Here is a 22,759-nt window from a genome sequence, read left to right as displayed (position 1 = left end):
CCAGGTTTGATTCCCGTCAAGGGCATGTACCTGGGTTGCGGGCACATTCCCAGTGGGAGATGTGCAGGAGGCAGCTGATCGATGTTTCTCTCTCAACGATGTTTCTAACTCTCTATCTCTCTCCCTTCCTCTCTGTAAAAAATCAATAAAATATATTTTTAAAAAAATGGTAATAAATCATCTAACTCTACATCTCAAAGAACTAGAAAGAGAGCAACAAGAAAATCCCAGAGTGAGCAGAAGGAAGGGGATAATAAATATTAGAGCAGAAACAAATGACATAGAGACCAAAAAAACAATACAGAAAATCAATGAAACCAAGAGCTGGTTCTTTGAAAGGATAAACAAGATTGACAAACCTCTAGCCAGGTCACCAAGAAGCAAAGAGAGAGGACCCAAATAAACAAAATCAGAAATAACAGAGGCGAAATAACAACAGACTCCACAGAAATACAAATGATTGTTAAAAAATACTATGAACAACTCTACTCCAACAAACTAGACAACCTGGAGGAAATGGACATATTTCTAGAAAAATACAACATTCCAAAACTAAATCAGGAAGAATCTAAAAATCTCAATACGCCAATAATTATGGAAGAAATTGAAGCAGTCATCAAAAAGCTTCCAGCAAACAAAAGCCCAGGGCCAGACGGCTTCACAGGGGAGTTTTACCAAACATTCAAGGAAGAACTAAAACCTTTCCTCCTCAGACTACTACAAAAAATTCAAGAGGAAGGAACACTTCCAAGCTCATTCGATGAAGCCAGCATCACCCTCATACCAAACCAGGTAAAGACAACACAATGAAAGAGAATTACAGGCCAATATCCCTCATGAACATAGATGCCAAAATCCTCAACAAAATCTTAGCAAATCGGATCCAGCAGTACATCAGAAAGATCATACATGACCAAGTAGGATTTACGCCAGGAATGCAAGGATGGTACAATATCCGCAAATCAATAAACCTTATACATCACATAAACAAATTGAAAGAAAAAAAAACATAGTCATATCAATTGATGCAGAAAAAGCATTTGACAAAATCCAACACCCATTTTTGATAGAAACTCTCAGCAAGGTGGGAATAGAAGGATCATACCTCAACATAATAAAAGCCATATATGACAAACCCACAGCCAACATCATACTCAATGGACAAAAACTAACACCATTTTCCCTAAGAACAGGAACAAGACAGGGATGCCTACTCTCACCACTCCTATTCGACATAGTATTGGAAGTATTAGCCATTACAATTAGACAAGAAGAAGAAATAAAAAGCATCGAAATTGGAAAAGAAGAAGTAAAACTGTCCTTATTTGCAGATGACATCATATTATACATAAAAAACACTAAAGACTTCATCAAAAAACTATTAGACTTAATAAATGAATTTGTCAATGTAGTAGGATACAAAATTAATGCCAAGAAATCTATGGAATTTCTATACACCAATAGTGAACTTACAGAAAGAAAGACTAAAAAAACAATCCCATTTACCATCGCACCAAAAAAATTAAGATACCTAGGAATAAACTTAACTAAAGAGGTAAAAGACCTCTACTCAGAAAACTATAGGATGTTGAAAAATAATATAGAGGAAGACATAAACAGGTGGAAGAACATATCATGTTCTTGGATGGGTAGAATCAACATCATTAAAATGTCCATACTACCCAAAGGAATCTATAAATTCAATGCACTTCTCATTAAAATACCAATGGCATATTTCACAGACCTAGAATGAAGTCTCCAAAAATTCATCTGCAATAAAAAAAGACTCCGAATAGCTGCAGTGATCCTGAGAAAGAACAAAGTAGGTGGGATCTCAATACCAGATATCAAGCTGTATTACAAAGCCACTGTTCTCAAAACTGTCTGGTCCTGGCACAAGAACAGACATATAGATCAATGGAATAGAATAGAGAGCCCAGAAATCGACCCAAACCACTATGCCCAATTAATATTTGACAAAGGAGGCAAGAGCATACAATGGAGTCAAGACAGTCTCTTCAATAAATGGTGTTGGGAAAATTGGACAGATACATGCAAAAAAATGAAACTAGACCACCAAATTACCCCATACACAAAAATAAACTCAAAGTGGATAAAGGACTTAAATGTATGATGGGAAACCATAAAAATTCTAGAAGAATCCAAAGACAACAAAATCTCAGACATATGCCGAAGCAATTTCTTCACCAATACAGCTCCTAGGGCAATGGAAACTAAAGAGAAAATAAACAAATTGGACTACATCAAAATAAAAAGCTTTGGCACAGCAAAATAAATCCTCAAAAAAACAACATGAAAGCCCACTGCATGGGAGAACATATTTGTCAATGTTATCACCGATAAGGGTTTAATCTCCAACATTTATAGGGAACTCATACAACTTAACAAAAGGAAGATAAACAATCCAATCAAAAAATGGGCAAAGGACCTAAATAGACTCTTTTTGAAAGAGGACATTCAGAAAGACAAGAGAAACATGAAATCATGCTGAAAGTCACTAATCATGTCAGAAATGCAAATCAAAACAACAATGAGGTACCATCTCACACCTGTCAGAATGGCTATAATCAACAAATCAACAAATGATAAGTGCTGGAGAGGATGTGGAGAAAAAAGAACACTCGTGCACTGCTGTTGGGAATGCAGACTGGTGCAGCCGCTATGGAAGACAGTATGGAGTTTCCTCAAAAAACTAAAAATGGAACTTTAATTTGAACCCATGATCCCACTTCAAGGAATATATCCCAAGAAACCAGAAACACCAATCAGAAAAGATCTATGCACCCCTATGTTCATAGCAGCACAATTCACCATAGCTAAGATCTGGAAACAGCCTAAGTGCCCATCAGTAGATGAATGGATTAGAAAACCGTGGTATATCTACACGATGAAATACTGTGCTGCTATAAAAAAGAAGGAACTCTTACCATTTGCAACAGCATGGATTGAACTGGAGAGCATTATGCTAAGTGAAATAAGCCAGTCAATGAAGGAAAAATACCACATGATCTCACTCATTCATGGATAATAGAGACCATTATAAACTTATGAATAAAAATAGATACAGAGGCAGAGCAGCCTCAAAGAGACTGTCAAACTACAGCGGGAAGGCCGGGGAGGGTTGGAGGGCAGGAGGGGAGGGTAAGACAGCAACCGAAGGACTTGTATGCATGCATATCAGCATAAGCAATGGACATAATATTGTTAAGCAATCAAACAATTAAAAAAATAAAATAAAAAAATAAAAATAAAATAATTGGTAAAATTTTACTCTGGTGTCAATAGTGAGGATGGATGTATTTAATAAATCTGATGGTAATTTTGAGAGTTCAGAATAAGTCTTATTATTTGAGATTTATAGGAAATGTGACAGGACCTGAAGAATTTATTATCTGTCTTTTTCTCTTGCTACTCTCCTTTTTTTCCCCAGACTAATGGTGATTGTATCTTGGCACAATAATAACCAAAGCAGATAACTTGGAAAAATCAGGGGGCAAGAGGGGAATCATAGCATTGCCTAAAAGTCCAACCTCAGATAACCCCAGGGTCATGAATAACAAGTCATCAGAAATAAACTTTTACCTGCTATTTTTACCTCCACAATGGCTTCTTCAGAGAAGTCACCATCCTTAAACAAACAATGATACTCCCCAGAATCAGAAGGGACAACATTTTCAATTCTGAGAGTCACATTGCCTTCCCCAATGGACTCTTTCAGCAACTTTGTCCGTTCCACATAATCTTTAAGAATTTCTCCATAAAGATCTCTGCCATCTTGGTATAAATACACAGGCTGAGTGTAGCGGTTCCGGAACCAGCGCACCTCCATGTGTGTTGCACTCTGTGGTGGTGAAAGATGACAGTGGATCTCAACCTGTCCACCCAATGGGACCACCAAAGGCTCTACTGTGCCATGGACCATGAACTGTGCTGAGAGAGAGAGAGAGAAAGAGAGAGAGAGAGATATCAAAGCATGAAATTAAAATAGAATTACTTGTTACTAATGTTTTACAATGAATATTATTTTATTAAATACAAAAAATACAGAAAATGTGTATGTGAATGAAATCTTATCTAATAAAAGAGAAACATGCAAATTGACCATACCTCTGCTACACTCACACGCCACACCCACAAGCCAATCAGGAGTGAGTATGCAAATAAACCCAACCAAGATGGCAGCAGCCACACAGCTGGAGTGAGCAAGCTTGGGTTGTCCCTGGTAATGGAAGAAGCCAAGCTTCCCGCCTGCCCTGGCTGGCTGTGGGCTCCGCTCAAAGGTACAAAGTTTCAATTATCTAAGATAAATAAATCCCAGATACCTGCTTCCAGCTGCTGTGGCCTCTGCTCAAGGAGGGTCTGGGAGCCTGGGTTGCCTGGGGTCGTGGCCAGCCTGCAAACAGCCCTCAGCCCCTCATCCAGGCTTACCAGGCAACCCAGCAGGGACCCCCATCCTGATCCAGGACACCCTTCAGGGCAAACCAGCCAGCCCCCACCCATGCACTAGGCCTCTATCTATACTAATAAAAGGGTGATATGCTAATTAGACTGGGAAACCTTCCAGGAGACCTTCTGGACCTTCTTCTGGACAAAGCCATGGTGGCCGGGCCGAGGTAGAGGTGGTTAGAGGCTAAGAGGGAAGGGCAGTTGTGGCTGATCAGGCTGGTGTGGGGCGGGGCCATTGGGGGTAAGCAGACCAGCAGGGGCCCCAGTTGGGGGGAAGCAGGTCATCAGTGGGGGTCAGTTGGAGGTGATCAGGATAGCAAGGGGGACCAGTTTGAGGTGAGCAGGCCAGCAAGTGGGCAGTTAGGGGTGAGAAGGCCAGCGGTGAGGGAAGGTGGGGGCACGTTGGCCAGCAGGGGGGCAGTTGGGGGTGATCAGGCTGGCAGGAGGGCATTTAGGGGCAAGTAGGCTGGCAGCGGGGGGCAGTTGGGGGTGAGCAGGCTGGCATACAGAGTGGTTAGGGGCAATCAGGCAGGCAGGCAGGCAGGTGAGGGGTTAGAAGCCAGCAGTCCCAGATTGCAAGAGGGATGTCCGAATGCTGGTTTAGGCCCGATCCCTGTAAACTGGCAGTAGGAAATCTTTCGAGGGGTCTCAGATTGGAGAGGATGCAGGCCGGGCTGAGGAATACTCCCTCTCTCATGCACGAATTTTGTGCACCGGGCCACTAGTGTGTATATAAAATGATTTGTCAATTTTTAAAAAAAGGCTGAGTCAGAGATAGAATTCCCAGTAGAGTCTGACTTTCTGACTTGAGATTTCTCTGAGATTCCATTCCTATCCAAGACCTATTCCAATCAAGTTAGTCTTCTTTAAAGAGATTAATAACTTTAGACTCTGTAATGAGCTATGGTAGCAAAATACATTTCTCTTTTTCCTTCTTGGGAGCAATTGCACCCTTGTTAGGGATGTTTTTTCTTACCCTATGTGGTTCCAGTTAGGTGAATGAATATAGTGCTACTCTCCCTCTCCCAAGAGTCAATATGTGGTCCAGGTCTGAATAGTCACAATGCTACATGTATCTGGAAACTTTAATTATGTTCCAAGTGGCAAGAAGCTAAAACCCTAAGAATAAAAGCAGATTCTTCCAGGAACTCTCCAGAATAATTATGGTCTCACTTGAAAGTTTTGAAGAACCAAGGATAAACCAGATTTAGAATGAGTCACCCTGAAGCTAAAACCCAGATTCCAAATAAACCCACCTCTGATTGGATAAGACAATTACCCAATAGTCTATCTGCCTAGCAGAGGAAAGGATAAACCATCTTTTTTGCTTCCTCTTAAGACTGAACATAATATTTTTATTAACAATTTCCAAGATTCAAATAAAAATTACCATAAATGCTAAAAGATAAAAATTTCAAAAATAAAAGTTAAAATACATAATATATACAACCCCATAATTGATTAGTTTAGATAGTGCTCTTATTTTCTTGAAAGTTCTATTTTGTATTGATAGTTGCCAACGTTATTGCAGATGTGTTCTTTTTCTATATTTTCTTGAACATATTTATAATTAATTATAGATATTGTCATTTATATTTTTCCTGGTGTAGATGTTATTGTCAATTTTTGTCACTTATCTACATTATCTAATCAATTATGGAATTTTAATATTGTATATTTTAATTTTTGGCAATGAATTCCTGTCTCTTGGCATTTCTAGTAATAACAGCCCAATGTGCTCATCAGTAGATGAGTGGATAGAAAAGCTGTGGTACTTTTACACAAAGGAATACAATGTAGACATTAAAAAAAAAGGAAGGCTTACCTTTTGGGACAGCATGGATGGATCTGGAGATTTTTATGCTAAGTGAAATAAGCCAGTCAGTGAAAGACAAATATTATATGGTCTCACTTATATGTGGAATTGAATGAACAAAATAGGATAGACTGCCAGGAATCAGAGGGCAGGTGGGAGGAGGAGACTGGGGGAAAGAAGGTGAAGAGATTAGCCAAAGACCAGATGTATATGCATAATCCATACACAGACTACAGTGTGGTGATGCCTAGAGGGAAGTGGTGGGCAGGGGTGGGTGGATGGCAAGGGCTGGGTGAAAGTGGGCAGGGGAGAACAGAAATGGTGATATCTGTAATAATATAATTAATAAATATAAAGTTAAAAATTAAAACCAAATCTTAGTGGAGGTAGAAGAGAATAATTAAAAATATTCAATTAATCAAAAGAAAAACAGAAAGAATATAAATACCTAGAAGAAATGGAATAAATACAAAACAGGTAGAAAGATTGTAGACTTTACACCAAACATGACAATAATGCCATCCTATCTAATAATAGAGAAACATGGTAATTAACTGTAACTTCACTATCCTTTCCATTGGTTAATCAGCGAGATATGAAAATTAACTGCCAACCAAGATGGCAGAAGGCAGCCAGGCAGCTGAAGCGAACAGGAGGCTTGCTTGCTCCAGTGAAGGAGGAAGCCAAGGTTCCCTGTCTGCCACTGCTGGGCTCTGAGCTGCAGTCTAAGAAACAATGTTGCAAATATAGAAGCTAAACAATCCCCAGAAACCTGCTTTCAGCCAGCCAGGCCTCAGAGCTGGAGTTGAAACAGTGTTTCAATTATAGAACCCAAACAAACCCAGAGACCTGCTTTCAGCAGCCGAGGTCTCAGAGCTGGAGCTGAGCCTCAGCGCTAAAGACGGCTCTCAGTTCCAGTGACAGCCATAGAAGGTAATTAAATCAGAGAATTAAAAAAAAAAGAAAAAAAGGATAGTTTGGGAGATTCAGTCACCGGCCAACCTGAAAACAGCCCTCAGCCCCTCATCCAGGCTGGCCAGGCACCCCAGTGGGGACCACCACCCTGAAGGTGGTGCGACCAGCTGTAAACAACCATCATCCCCTCATCCAGGCTGGCCAGGCACCCAAGTGGGACCCCCACCCAGATCTGGGACACCCTAAAGGGCAAACCAGCCGGCCCCCACCCGTGCACCAGGCCTCTATCCTATATAGTAAAAGGGTAATATGACTCCCAGCACTGGGATCAGTGGAGCCATGAGGCCTCCCAAACGTGGGATCAGCAGAGCCACGAGGCCTCCTGGCACCAGGATCAGTGGAGCCTCGAGGCCTCCCAGCACTGGGATCAGTGGAGCTGCGAGGCCTCACTGCCACTGTGTCAAGTGGAGCTGCGAGGCCTCCCAGCACTGGGATCAGTGGAGCTGCGAGGCCTCCTGGCACCTGGAGCAGCATGACAGGGGGCAACACCCAAACCCTGCGGCTCTGTGTGTGACAGGGGGCGGGGACACAACCTCCCTATCTGCCCTGCTCTGTTTGTGATAGGGGAAGGCGCCCCAACCCCCTGATCTGCCCTGCTCTGTGCCTGATAGGGGGGAACTCCCCAACCCCCTGAGTGGCCCTGCTCTGTGTGTGACAGGGTGCGGCGCCCCAACCCCCCAATGGAGCCTGCTCTGTGTGTGATGGGGTGGAGCCGCAACATCCCCATCGGCCCTGCCCTGAGTGTGACAGGGGGGAGTGCCCCAACCCCCTGATCGGCCCTGTTCTGTGTGTGACAGGGTACGGAGCCCCAACCCCACTGATGGGCCCTGCTCTGTGCATGACAGGGGGCAGTGCCCCAACCCCCTGATTGGCCCTGCTCTGTGCGTGACAGGGGGTGGCACCGCAACCTCCCTATTGACCCTGCCTTGAGTGTGACAGGGGGCGGTGCCCCAACCCACCAATCAGCCCTACCCTGAGCGTGACTGGGGGTGGCATCGCAACCTCCCAATCCGCCCTGCTCTGTGCATGACAGGGGCGGCGCTCCAACTCCCCAATCAGCCCTGCTCTGAGCCCGACCAGGGGCTGCACCTAGGGATTGGGCCTGCCCTCTGCCACCCGGGAGCAGGCCTAAGCCAGCAGGTTGTTATCTCCCGCGAGATCCCAGACTGTGAGAGGGCACAAATGGGGCTGAGGGACACCACCCCCACCAGTGCACAAATTTTTGTGCACTTGGCCTCTGGTAAAATATAAAGGGATTAGACAAAAAGTTAAATGACAGAGATTATTGGATTAGAAAGCAACACCCACCTTTGTGGTATCAATATACTCCCCTCGAAAAAAATACTTCAAATAAAAAGACAATGAAATATTAAAAGTAAAAGTATAGAGAAATATACCATGAACACAAGAAGTGTATGATGCTGGGGTGAGGTATTTAATATGAGAAATTAGAATTTAAAAGAAAACACTCTCAAGAATAAAGGGGATATATCATAATGACAAAATAGTGCCTTCATAACAAAGTCATAACAAACCTACTGTATTTAACAGATAAAGCAAACATCAAAATTTATGAAACAAAAAACTGATAAAACTGAAAAGAGAAATAAATTCCACAATAATGTCTGAAAATTTCAGCACCCCTCTCTCAGAAAATAATGGAACATCCTATCTAATAATAGAGAAACATGGTAATTAACCGTAACTTAGCTATCCTTCCCATTAGCTAATCAGAGAGATATGCAAATTAACTGCCAACCAATATGGCGGCCGGCAGCCAGGCAGCTGAAGCGAACAGAAGGCTTGTTTGCTCCAGTGAAGGAGGAAGCCAAGGTTCCCCGCGTGCCGCTGCTGGCCTCTGAGGTTGCACTCTAAGCAACTATGTTGCAAGTATAAAACCTAAACAAACCCCAGAAACCTGCTTTCAGCAGCTGAGGTCTCAGAACTGGAGCGAGAAGGACCGCAACAATGTTACAATTATAGAACCCAAACAAACCCAGATACCTGCTTTCAGCAGCTGAGGTCTCAGAGCTGGAGCCGAGCCTCAGAGCTAAAGCTGGCTCTCAGCTCCAGCGACAGCCATAGAAGGTAAATAAATCCCAGAATAAAACAAAAGAAGAAAAAAAGAAGAGGTTGGGAGCTTTAGTCACCCGCCAGCCGGAAAACGGCCCTCACCCCCTCACCCAGACTGGCCAGGCACCCCAGTGAGGACCGCCACCCTAAAGGGGGTTTGACCAGCTGCAAACAGCAATCATCCCCTCATCCAGGTTGGCCAGGCACCCAAGCGGGACCCCCACCCTGATCGGGGACACCATTCAGGGCAAACCAGCCGGCCCCCACCCGTGCACCAGGCCTCTATCCTATATAGTAAAAAGGTATGAAAACTGACCCTAACAGCAGAAGGACTGGGGATGACTGGTCACTATGACACACACTGACCACCAGGGGGCAGACACTCAATGCAGGAGCTGCCCTCTGGTGGTCAGGGCGCTCTCACATGGGAGGAGCTCTGCTCAGCCATAAGCCAGGCTGATGGCTGCCAGTACAGTAGTGGTGGTGGGAGCCTCTCCTGCCTCCTCAGCAGCGCTAAGGATGTCCAATTGCAGTTTAGGCCTGCTCCCCACTGGCTAGTGGACATCCCCCGAGGGCTGCCGGGCTGCCAGAGGGATGTCTGATTGCCATCTTAGGCACAATTCCCAGGGTAGTGGGCCTAAGCCAGCAGGTGGTCATCCCCTGAGGGGTCCCAGACTGCGAGAGGGCACAGGCCGGGCTGAGGGACCTCCTGCCCGTGCACCGGGCCTCTAGTATATACATAAAATTAATAGGAATACTGAGCACTCAAACAATACTAGCAACCAATGCGCTGAATTGGCATATATAGAATACAATAACCAACAACATCATGTCTAAGAATACATGGAACATTCCCCAAGATGAACCTTCTGCTAAGTCATAAAACAAGTTTCTTGAGTTTATATGTAATATATTCTGATAATATTATCTTCCTCCCTATCAGATTTACATTCTCCTCTGCTAGCAAACAAAGTGTTAGCTGATCTATTAAACGGTTCGTCGTTTAAAAATTAGGCAGAATAAAGGGATGTTTCTGGTATTTCTGTACTTGCAGAGAGAAAAAGACTAGTTTAAGAAAATGGCCCACCCCATCTAATCTTGGATGGCTTCTTGAGCTAAGTTTAATCTCTTTGCAGATGCTATAGAATAAAGCTCAAGACTCTTTCGTCTCAAAAGAAAAAAGATGGCAAAAATGACCCAAAGGAGACAATACAGGCTGGTTCTAAGCAATAAGATTGGTATCCTCTCTAATAAAAGAGAAACATGGTAATTAGCCATACATCCACTACCCTTCCCATTGGCTAATCAGGGAGCTATGCAAATTAACTGCCAGCCAAGATGGCGGCCTGCAGCCATGCACTGAAGCGAACAGGGAGGCTTGCTTGCTCCAGTGACGGCGGACTCCAACGTTCCCCACCTGACTTGCCAGCCTCTCAGCTGCAACTATAAGCAACTATGTTGCAAATATAGAAGCTAAACAAAACCCCAGAAACCTGCTTTATTCAGCCAAGCTTCAGCCAGCCAGACCGCAACGTTGTATCAAATACAGAAGGTAAACAAATGCCAGAAATCTGATTTCAACAGCCGAGGCCTCAGAGATAAAGGTGGCCCAGAATAAAAAAAAAGAAAAAGAAAAAAAGAACCTGTTGCGAGCTTCAGTCACCCGCCAGCCTGAAAACAGCCCTCAGCCCCTCATCCAGACTGGCCAGGCACCCCAGTGGGGACCCCCACCCTGATCCAGGACACCCTTCAGGGCAAACCAGCCAGCCCCCAACCGTGCACCAGGCTTCTATTCTATATAGTAAAAGGGTAATATGCCTCCTGGCACCGGGATCAGCGGAGCCGCGAGGTCTCCCGGCACCTGGATCAGCGTGACAGGGGGCAGCACCCAAAACCCCTAATCGCTCTGTGGCTCTGTGTGTGACAGGGGTCGGGGCCACAACCTCCCTATCCGCCCTGCTCTGTGCATGACAGGAGAAGGCATCCCAACCCCCTGATCAGCCCTGCTCTGTGCCTGATAGGGGGGAGCTCCCCAACACCCTGATCAGCCCTGCTCTGTGGGTGATAGAGGGCGGCGCCCAAACCCCCCCTCCCCCACAGGCCCTGGTCTGTGTGTGACGGGGTAGAGCCATAACTTCCCCATTGGCCCTGCCCTGAGTGTGACAGTGGTGGCGCCCCAATCTCCTGATCGGCCCTGCTCTGTGGGTGATAGAGGGCGGCGCCCCAACCCTCTGATCCGCCCTGCTCTGTGACAGGGGGCGGTGCCCCAACTCCCCTATCGGCCCTACTCTGTGAGTGACGGGGGGAGCTCCTTAACCCCCTGATTGCCTCTGTGTATGACAGGGTACGGAGCCCCAACCCCCCTGATGGGCCCTGCTCTGAGCCCGACCAGGGGCTGCACCTAGGGATTGGGCCTGCCCTCTGCCACCCAGGAGCAGGCCTAAGCCAGCAGGTTATTATCTCCTGAGGGGTCCCAGGCTTCGAGAGGGCACAGGATGGGCTGAGGGACTCCCTCTCCTTGCCGAGTGCACAAATTTTTGTGCACCGGGCCTCTAGTTTCCATAATAAATGTAGTTTTTGACTAATAACGAACCACATTCCAAAGTTAACCTTAGGGCCGCTAAAAGTCAGTAAATTATCTTTGTTACAGAATTTGCCAAAGAAAATGCCTTGGATATTAATAATTGGCTTTAGTATCTCAAAATTGTTGAAACATGGATTTGTAGTAAAGCTTTACAGGTATATTGATAGTGACAGTTTGCTCCTCGTTGAAGGAGGGGGCTAGTCTGACAGTAGCAACCTATAAGGAAAGAATGTGGTGATTTTACATTTAAATAGTCACCTGGATTCTTGCTTCCCTTCCCCCATCCCCAACATAGTTTTCCAAAGTCTATGGCAACTTGGAACTTTGAAGTTTGCTAAATTAAATGATAAAGATTTATTGAATGTCTAGGTATTTTAGGATAACAAAATGCTAAAATATTAATCTTAATTTGCCCCATGAAAAATCTAGAGGATAGATTTGAATGTATTAATTAAATATACAAATGTGAAGTTATTGCTGATCTAAGAAATGCTAAGTATTTAACTTGCCAGCTAAAATTTAAGGCTTCTAAGAGTTTAAAGTTCAAATTAAGTTGGGAGAAATTATATAGTTATGGTAACAAACATAAATTATAGAAATTTATTTTTGAGAAAATAATTCTTGTATTTTCTCTGAAGAAATTAGTAGTCTTTATGTGCGGTAAAATTTTGACCTAAGATATAATATTTTATATCATTTAATTAATAAAGAGGATTAATTCAGTGGTCTGAACCAAATTTTTAATATACAAGCCAGTTAAAATTTAATTGATATCTTTTAGAATAATTATAAAAAGTATATAATATAATCTTTGTGATATATATACATATATATACACACATATACTTATATATCCTATATAATAAAAGGGTAATATGCAAATTGACCCTAACATCAGAAAGACTGGGAATAACTGGTCACTATGACACACACTGACCACCAGGGGGCACACACTCAATGCAGGAACTGCCCCCTGGTGGTCAGTGTGCTCCCACAGGGGGAGCTCTGCTCAGCCACAAGCCACGCTGATGGCTGCCAGTACAGCGGTGGTGGTGGGAGCCTCTCCTGCCTCCTCAGCAGTGCTAAGGATGTCCGACTGGAGCTGAGCCTGCTCCCTGCTGGCAAGTGGATATCCCCCAAAAGCTCCCGGGCTGCCAGAGGGATGTCTGACTGCCATTTTAGGCCCAATCCCCTGGGGAGCGGGCCTAACCCAGCAGGTGGTGATCCCCAGAGGGGTCCCAGACTGCGAGAGGGCACAGGCCGGGCTGAGCAACCCTCTCAAGTGCACAAATTCTTGATCACCAGGCCTCTAGTGTATATATATATATAAATTTGATGCTCTTTCCAAGTTAAATTTCAAGACTTTAAATGAGAGATGGATTTTGAAGCATTCCAAGGGCCCTGGAGTGATTAAAAAAAATGTAATCTCTCTTCTTAAAAGAAATATTTTTAAACTAAATTAGGCTGATGTAATATACTTGAAATCACGTGGAAAGCTTTATCAAATAAAAATTAATAAATATGTTTTATTTATATACATATATTTTAATGTTGTGAAGGCTTTAACATCTAAGAAAGGGCAAGGCAAAGTTGCTAAATATTTCTTAGGATTCAGCAATGGAATTTTAAAAACAAAAGTCCTGGCAGCTGACTTTTGGGCTGGGGGCGGGGAGGCGGGGGGGGGGGGGCGCGTAGGGCAGCATCTATACTTCATAGGTCAAACGTATAAGTTTGCTTGCTTTGTGTTTTCAATAAAGATGCCTACTTTACTTAATAAATTAGCTTTGTAAAATGTAATCAAATTCTCATATAATTTCAGTTATATGAGAAGCCAATGTTTTTATAAGCAATTGGCTTTAACAAAGGCCAACGTAAATAATTGCATTCCTGAGACCTCCTATAATCCCTCTGTGTATGCAAATGAGCACAAGCCAAAAAGAATGCTGTTTAAAAGTAAATTTAAGCTTCATAAAAAGGAGAAATTTTAAAATCTCTTCAATCCCACTGTTGATACTTACAAGGTAAACTGAAGGATATTATTTCAAGCATTAAATCTGATTAATAAGGTCACCATAAATAAAAAGAGAGTCACTTGAATTGTAGAAATCTAAGAGTAGTCAGCATCTCAAAAGCCACCCTGTTGGTTGCTTTGTGTGAAAGAGAGAAAAAGGCTTTTAAAGGAAACTCTCTAAAGGCGGCCTAGAAATTACTCTGGGAGGAAATAAAGGGAAGGACCCTTCATATATTTAGAAACTGTGGTTGAGAGTCAATGTATTAGGCCTCAAAAAGGGAAGTAAATGATTTGCATTTTTGTCTCCCTGGCAATGCTTATGTGAATATACTTGGGGACAGATAGCAGAAGTTCAATTAGTGTCATTTACTGTCAACACCCAAGGATGGACGAAGTTGGAAAATAAGCCTTGTTTCAGACTGATTTAAATTGGCAAGTTGAAATAAGTGAATATTCAGGGGAACTTAGTTGTACGAGGCAGGAAATTATTCCTAGAGCATTAACTAATTTTTTATTGATGGTTCATCTCATAGTAAAGCTGCTTAACATGTGATGAATCCAAACCAGTCATATTTCTGTACAAATAATTAAATTAAAAAACTATCAAGGCTGCATTGCAAGATTTACAAAAGCCTCTTAATATTATTTAAAACAAAAAAGGGGGGATAGTAGAGTAATCTCCTGTAAGTAAATTACATCAAGCTTTAATTAGTTAAATTTTTTTACTTTAAAAAATTTTTCACTTGTAATGCTAATGAAAGGACACACATGATTTCAGAATAAGCCAAAGGAAAATAGTTTGGGCAAAATGAAAAGATCCAAAGTCTAGTTTATAGAAAGGTTCCTTTATTAAACTTTGGTCGAGAATATGCTTATATATTTCCAGAAAACTCCTCCAGCCCATGTGGATTCCTGCAACAATGTATCCAAGAGAGTAACTAACAAGACTACTCCAGCCACAGATGGCGGTGGCCCCAAGCAACACACTGAGGAGACAGAGGAGAAGTAGTCCAGACATGGAGGATGGTGAAGATGCCTTGCCATGCTAGCAGTCAGCAGCTGTGCATCGCTGAAGGTTGCTCAGGACAAAGCCAAAGAATGTTGGACCTGCATTGCTGTTGCTCACTGTCTGTAAACCATCCAGAACTGCAATATTATTGCTGTCATGTCACAGGGGACAGTGATTGGGGAGGGAACCATAAAAAACTGTTGGACAGTGATTGGAAAAGGGACTCAAAGAACTATTGCCCAGAAAGGAGCTTACTGCAGGCTGACTCCTTTGTTGCCTGGCAGCAATTTAAAGGGACATGAAAGAACTCAATCCTTTCCATTGAATTTAAAAATCTGAAAAGGACCCGAGCTCTGAAAATGGCATATATTCTTGTTAAATTTATTAAATCAAAAAGAGGGATATCCTGGAGCAAATTCCAGCAGGTCATAATTATGTAAGAAGTTCATCAAAAGTCTGAAGGACCTTGGGGCTTCAGCAGGGCTGGAGATCTACATATTATTGCCCACTTCCAGACAGCTGAGGGCAGTTCCCCCAACCTGATGGTCCTTTATTGTTTACCGGACTTTACTTTGGATATGTATATCTGCTTTGCTAAAGGGCAAAATGTGTTTTCCAGCAAATAAAAAGCAGTGGGTCCAGAGATTCTGAGAGCCCAATTCACCTCAAAGTGGAGCCTCCCCTGGCTCCTCCATGCCTTCCAATTTTATATATCATGTCTAGTGTCTGATTCATTTATGCACAGCCCCTTCTTTAGATTCCTGAACCCTTGCAGCTGTGGAAAGATCCCAACAGGCAAAGGAGTGGAAAATGGAGATATTTGTAATATTGTAAACAGTAAACATAAAGTAAGGGAAAAAAAAAAAACCTTACCTGGGGTGTGGCTCAGTTGTTAGAGCATCAGCCCATGCATCAAGTTGCAGGCTCGATTCCTGGTCAAGGGCACATACCTGGGTTGCAGGTTCCATCTCTGCTTGGTTGGTGCATGTGCAGGAGGCAACCAATCAATGTGTCTCTCTCACATCTCTCTCTCTCTCTCTCTCTCTCTCTCTCTCTCTCTCTCTCTCTCTCTCCTTTTCCCCTCCCTTCCACTCTCTTAAAAAAATCAATGAAAAAAATATCCTCTGGTGAGGATTAAAAACAAAAAATAAAGAAAAGAAAAGAAGGGAAGAAAAATAATGTTAAAAAAAAAGATTACACAGGGGAGGGGAGTGTGGGGAACTGGATGATAGAAGGGAAAGAGATTAGCCAAAGAACATATTTGCATAGCCTATGGACACAGACAACATTGTGGTAAAGGCCAGAGGGGAGGAGTGCTGGGTGGAGGTGGGCAAAGTGGGGGGAAAAGAAGGACATCTATTATAGGACATCAACAATATAAATACATAAATACATAAATAAATAGTTATCTGATCACCATAATTCAATCAGGGACTGAACTGATTTATGATTGTTTTGGAGCCTTATGACATCTCAGTATCTTCCAGTTCACTCCAATTCCTCATGATTAACCATGCCAACAATTTCAAACAATAGTTTGGTATGTTAAAATGAGTTTATTTCATTTGCTGATGTTCAGCATCACTACTGCAGAGCATTGGAATTGAGAAAAAGGCTTCATGGGAAAATTGATCATGTTTTGAGGGCCCTCAAATCTCCAATCTTGTGTTTCCCATTCCACAAATCTTCTAGAACTTCTGCCAAAGATAAGCCACTGTTTTCAACCCTTTATCTTTTCCCAGAATTACCTAATATCTCCAGGGAAAGAACATGTATGGAAAATATACCTACAACTCCATAATTTTCCCATCCTATATAATAAAAGAGAAACATGCAAATTAGCTATCCCTCCGCTACGCTCAAGCCACCCCCACCAGCCACGCCCACCAGCCAATCCAAATGATATGCAAATTAATCGGACAAAGATGGTGGGCCTGTGGGCAGTGTGCACCTGCACAGGCACCAAGATGCTGGGGGAAGGCATCCCACACCACCCTGCCCTGGCTGATCTGGGCCAATGTGCACAGGGGCAGAGTGGCCAGGGTTGGGCAGGACAGGACTTTTGGCTTCCACCCAGCCCTGGCCGCTCCAGGCTGGTGAGCAGCATGTGGAAGCAAGGAGTGGCCTGCGTGGGGCGGGACTCCTGGCTTCTGCCCCACCCTGTCACTCCAGGCAGGTGAGCAGTGGGTGCTGGTGTCCCCCCCTGCCCAGGCCGCTCTGGGCCTGTGGGCAGTGCATGGAGAGCCTCTGAGCAGGGGAGGTGGGCTGGCAGAGGGCGACTAGTACTCCCCACATGGCTCTGGTAGCAGCCATGAGTGCCCCAAGTGGGGCCTGTGGGCCGAGCTGAAGTAGCACCTGCAGGTCATCAGCACAGAGGAGTGGCTGCGCAAGTCCCGCCTGCTGGCCCAGAAGGTGTGCTATCACAGGAACAGCCACCGTGGCTGGCCCGATTGATGTCCTCATGGCCACACCACGGGGATTTGTGGATCTGTGAAGCCACAGGCCTCCAGTGCGCACACCCTCTCCTCCCCCACTTGTGTGTGAACATCCTCCAGCACGCTTTTACCCTCATGCACCTGCAATAGTCGCTGACCAAGGCATGCACAAGTTCCCCCTGCCCCTCCACCACACTTCCATCAACCCCAGCATGCCCAAGTCCCCACAGGATGTGCACATGTCCCCTCCAACATGTTCATGTCATCTGGAGAGTTCTGGGTGCTGAGGGTGGACGCCTGTGAGATGACAGTGAGAGGGTGGAGTGGTGACGCCCTGTGCCTGCAGAGGCCATTGCAGTGACGAGATCACCTTTGTGGGGCTAATGCAGGTGCTGAGTTGGGAGCAGGTGCTGACAGACACACCTGGTGGGTGCAGGTGGCCCTCGCTGAGGTGCCTTCGGTCAGCATTCAAGATCAAGAACCCAAAGGCGGCAAGGAGTTCCATCCTCTCAGTGAAACAGTGGGATTGTCAGGGCAACTGCAGAGGAGGAATGTGCACTTTGGGTGCCAGCACCCATGAGCGAAGGCTGCTCTGACTGAAACTCGCTAGTGTGGGGCCTTGCACACTCCTGCTGAGCAGCAGGTGACAGGATGTGCTTTTCCTAGTTAATGAGAGAAAACATTGTTTCTTCCGCTGCCCAGGAAGGTGGAAAATGAATTGGGAGACATGCAGGGAGTGAGCGAGGTTCCCTATCTGGGGCTTCCAAATCTGCTGTTGGTTCCTTTCACTGCTGACTAGAGATATACAGGGAGTCTCCCCAAAATGTATACACACTTTGAATACCCACTAATTCCAATGGTTTTAAGTATGAGAAGAAAGAAACAACAATGGAGCTGTCATCTGTTAAAATGTGGGCACAAACAGGTAGTCGGACATTCCCCAAGGGGTCCCGGATTGGAGAGGGTGCAGGCCATACTGAGGGGCCCCTTTCTCCCCCAACCCCAGTGCACGAATTTCGTGCACCAGGCTACTAGTCTATAATATTAAGCCTTTGTCTTCATTGCTTTAGCAACTCTCTGATGCTTTTTATCCAATAATAAAACATTATTGGTTTATTTTATTCAGGTTTCTATGTGTTATTAGCAAGAGCTCTGATGGAAACCCTAGTACCACATTACATTCAGAAAGAGAAATATTTCTAGTACAGCATTTTAAGAAAGTATTTCGAATTTGATTCCTTTTATGTTGATTATATATTTCTTCTACCAAATTGCATTCACTTTTTTATTTTCTTATATCTGGCAAATACTTAACACATTTGCTTTCACAATCCTAGAAATATAAGTAAGAAATCCTAGAAAAAAATTTAATAAAAGGAGAAAAGTTCAAGGACAGACATTTGGTAAATAATTATGTTTCAGAGAGTGGAGAGGAATGTTGATTGTTAGATCAATTCAGAAGGAGAAACTAAAACTTCACAGAATACCAGGTAAAAGGGAGAAGTTGGTGCCAAAGCATTGTTTCTTTGTTTGTTAGGTGTGTGTGTTTTTTTTTTCAAAAAACTTTGAAAAATGCTTTGTAATCCTCTTAATTTATTGCATAAAACTGAGAAACACCGAGAGATACTCTGTCCAGTTAACTCTTCCCATATTATTGGCCATGCTATAAAAAAATCAAATAAAATATATATTTAAATTCTGTAAAGATAACCATTAACTACCAGACCACAGGCAACTCAGTATATATTAATTTAGTGGAATTCAATTGTGAAAACAGTTAGGAAAAGGACACATGACTGAGGCAGCCTGCAGCAATGTAGCATAAAAAGACTTTTTAAAGTTAATATTAAGCAAAGAAATATATTAAGACATTTAATTTAATATTTGTTTAGTTCAGTGAAAAAAGAGTCAACTAATAATTATATGTTATTTCTTTATACTTGTATCAACTTAATATAGTAGAATAGTTATCTAGAGAAATTAACTAATATCATATATACATACATTTTTAAAGTTTTTTAAGGAAAAATCATTTTAGGTGTGATAAAATTCTAATTACTATTCCTAGACAAAAATATAGTAATTTTATCTTTCAAAATTTATTCATGTATATGTACAATTTCAGTCTGGAATTAAATAGCCTCTACCTACCTTATTTTGCATGAACAATTTTAATGTCAATATATATTAATATACCCATAATACAAGAGCTCTTCCTTATACATTTGTTAAATGTTCATGCCACCCCAATCTTGTACAGAGATCTCAGTAATCTGCTAAATTGTATTTCAATACTGATGATCATAAGGACAATAATAAATATTTAGAAATAATTATTATGTTCAAGGCACTATTCTAAGTTTTATCTATATTCCCTTTAAAATATACATCATATTTTAGACATATATTTATTAGTCTATTGCATAGCATTAATTTTAGTAAACTGTATCATTAAATATATATCATCTCTTTAGACACTCATCTTTTTAAAATATATTTTTTATTGTTGATAGTATTACAGATATCTCTCACTTCCCCCCTTCCCCCTCTAATTTTTAAAACACATTATCATTTTTTAATTTTTTTTATTTGTATTGATTTCACAGAGGTAGAGATAGGGAGAGGCAGAATCATCAATAATGAGAGAGAATCATTGATTTGCTACCTTCTGCATGCCCCCTACTGGGGATAGAGCCCACATCCTGGGTATGTGTTCTGACCAGAAGTTGAACTTTGATCTCCTGATTCATGGGTTGATTCTCAACAACTGAGCCACAGTGGTTGGGCTAAACACAATATCTTTTAAGAAAGATATTTTGGACCAGCAGGAAGGTAGGGAGGGAGAGAGTGTGAGAGCGCAAGGAAGTGATAGAGGAGTGTGTGGACGTGTGTGGTGTGTGTGTATGAGCTAGGGACAGTTAGACTCTGCAGGTCTTCTAAGGGGCTGCTAAACCCGGCAGTCTTAGGCAGCGGAGTCCCGCGCCTGGCGCGGACACACCTGGGTGGCCAGCACAGGCACAGCGACCACGCCATCTTGGGAAACAGAGCTGCTTGAAACTAGGATCCTGGCCTCAGCACCACCCAGTCTGATCTCAGACGCATACTAGGACCCTGCAGCCACTGGGGACAGAGACCTGCGACCACAGCTACAGACCTTCGGACACCAAAAGTTCAGAAATCCCTGCGGCAGATCTGTGAGTAACAGAGCACACCCCCCCTTCCCCCAGGCTCGCGGGCAGCGCCAGAGTAACTAACTGATAGACCTACCCCTTGCCGGGGCCTCAGTGCTGCAGGAACTTTGGCCTGGAAGTGCGCGAGCACCTTGAAACTGATCCTACACGCACTGCTGGCATCTGAGCCCTGGGCAGGGAGCAATCTTGCGAACGGCAATTGGTCCACCTAGCACAGGCCCAGGGACCCCGTTTCTCAGGGCAGGAGGCAGCACCAAGCACCAGTGACTTGACTGTGTTTCTTATCACCTGCGCCTGAGATCCTGATTCCCTGTGCATTCATACTAAGAGCCAGTGAATCCAATTCCTGGTGCAAGGGCACACAGGGACCCTGACTCTCAAGGCAAGGTCCCGCGAAGCAACAGAGACCCTGATACTGGACTCCTGGGGAACTCTGACTCCTGGCGCAAGCTAGGGGGCTCTGGTTTTTAAAACGCTCCAGGGGGGCCTCTATTTCAGCACAGTGCAGGCAGGGTCCCTAGTTCTAAGGGCACGTACGAGGCCACATTGAGCGCTGGCAACACTGACACAGAGTGAGCCTGGTTCCCACCAACCAACAACAACCACACATCTTAGTGTCAGAGCTCTTCAGTGACACTAGGGTGGTGGGAGCCTCCCACCTCACATGGCCCAGGCCCACACAACTCGACCTTTGAACCATCAGGAGATAATCAGAATGAAGAAATGACACAACACCCAGAGGAAAGACAATGAGGAATCACCAAGAAAGGAAATTAATGAAGTTGAAGCTTGCAACATGACAGAAAAAGAATTCAGAAAAATGGTTGTGCAATTCATTCACCGGATGGATGAGAAAATCAACAACCTATTCAAGAATCAGGAAGAAATGAAAAGTGATATAGCTACAATCAAAAACACCATGGAAAGTTTCAACAGCAGACTAGAAGAAGCAGAGGACCGAATTAGTGAGTTAGAAGATAAGGCAGAGAAAGAAGCTCAATCTGAACAGCAACTGGAGAAAAAAATTAAAAAACAGGAGGAGAGCCTAAGGGAGCTTCGGGACAACATGAAACGAAGTAACATACGCATAATAGGGCTGCAAGAAGGACAAGAAGAGCAGCAAGGATTAGAAAATCTATTTGAAGAAATAATGACAGAAAACTTCCCAGATATGGGGAAGAAAAAAGTTACACAAGTACAGAGAGTCCCAAGCAAGATGAACCCCAAAAGACCCACACCAAGACCTGTCATAATAACAATGGCAAATGTACAAGACAAAGAGAGAATCTTAAAGGCTGCAAGAGAGAAACAGAGAGTTACCTACAAAGGATCCCCCATCAGATTATCAAATGATTTCTCAACAGAAACACATCAGGCCAGAAAATAATGGATAGAAATTTACAAAGTGATGCAAAGCAAAGGACTGAATCCAAGAATACTCTATCCAGCAAGGCTATCATTCAAAATTGAAGGGGGAATAAGAAGCTTCACAGACAAAAAAAGGCTAAGGGAGTTCATCACCACCAAGCCAGCAATGCAAGAAATGCTAAAGGGACTGGTGTAAAAAGAAGAGATAAAAAGCCCAGAAAGAAAACAGCCACAAAAAAATAGAAATGGCTACAAACAAGTACCTTTCAATAATAACTTTAAATGTAAATGGACTAAATGGTCCAATCAAAAGACATCGAGTGGCTGAATGGATAAAAAAACATGACCCATACATTTGCTGTCTACAAGAGACCCACCTCATTAGAAGGAACTCACACAGACTGAAAGTGAAGGGATGGAAAAATATCTTTCAGGCAGATTGAAATGAAAAAAAAGCTGGGGTAGCAATACTTATATCAGACAAAATAGACCTCAAAGTCAAGGCCATAACAAGAGATAAGGAAGTCCACTTCATAATACTAAAGGGATCAATACAACAAGAGGATATAACCCTGATAAACATATATGCACCCAATGCAGGAGCACCCACATACATAAGAAAACTCCTGGAAGGTATCAGGGGAGAGATCGACAACAATACAATCATAGTAGGGGACTTTAATACACCACTGACATCACTGGATAAATCCGCTAGACAAAAGCTCAGCAAAGAAACAGCAATCCTAAATGACTCATTAGATCAGATGGACTTAATTGACATCTTCAGAACACTGCACCCCAAAGCCACAAAATATATGTTCTTCTCAAGT

The 22,759-nt window shown here is 43.3% G+C and overlaps 1 protein-coding gene across 2 annotated transcripts in view; it reads right to left on the bottom strand.

Moving 5' to 3' along the window:
- LOC139001791 (selection and upkeep of intraepithelial T-cells protein 1-like) overlaps positions 1–22,759 on the bottom strand; it is a 90,884-nt gene that overhangs the window by 38,418 nt on the left and 29,707 nt on the right. For both annotated transcript variants that reach the window (XR_011470105.1, XM_070403330.1), the window contains exon 3: positions 3,604–3,951. Coding sequence is in view for 1 of the 2 variants with exons in the window: in XM_070403330.1 (XP_070259431.1) it covers positions 3,604–3,951 (348 nt within the window). In the remaining variant the exon portion in view is untranslated. The remainder of the gene's footprint in view (positions 1–3,603; positions 3,952–22,759) is intronic.

The sequence above is a fragment of the Myotis yumanensis genome, unplaced genomic scaffold (genome assembly GCF_028538775.1).
Source record: "Myotis yumanensis isolate MYYU_CA2020_CCGP unplaced genomic scaffold, mMyoYum1.0.hap1 SCAF_2, whole genome shotgun sequence".
Taxonomy (NCBI): domain Eukaryota; kingdom Metazoa; phylum Chordata; class Mammalia; order Chiroptera; family Vespertilionidae; genus Myotis; species Myotis yumanensis.
This window is presented reverse-complemented; position numbering and strand designations above follow the sequence as displayed.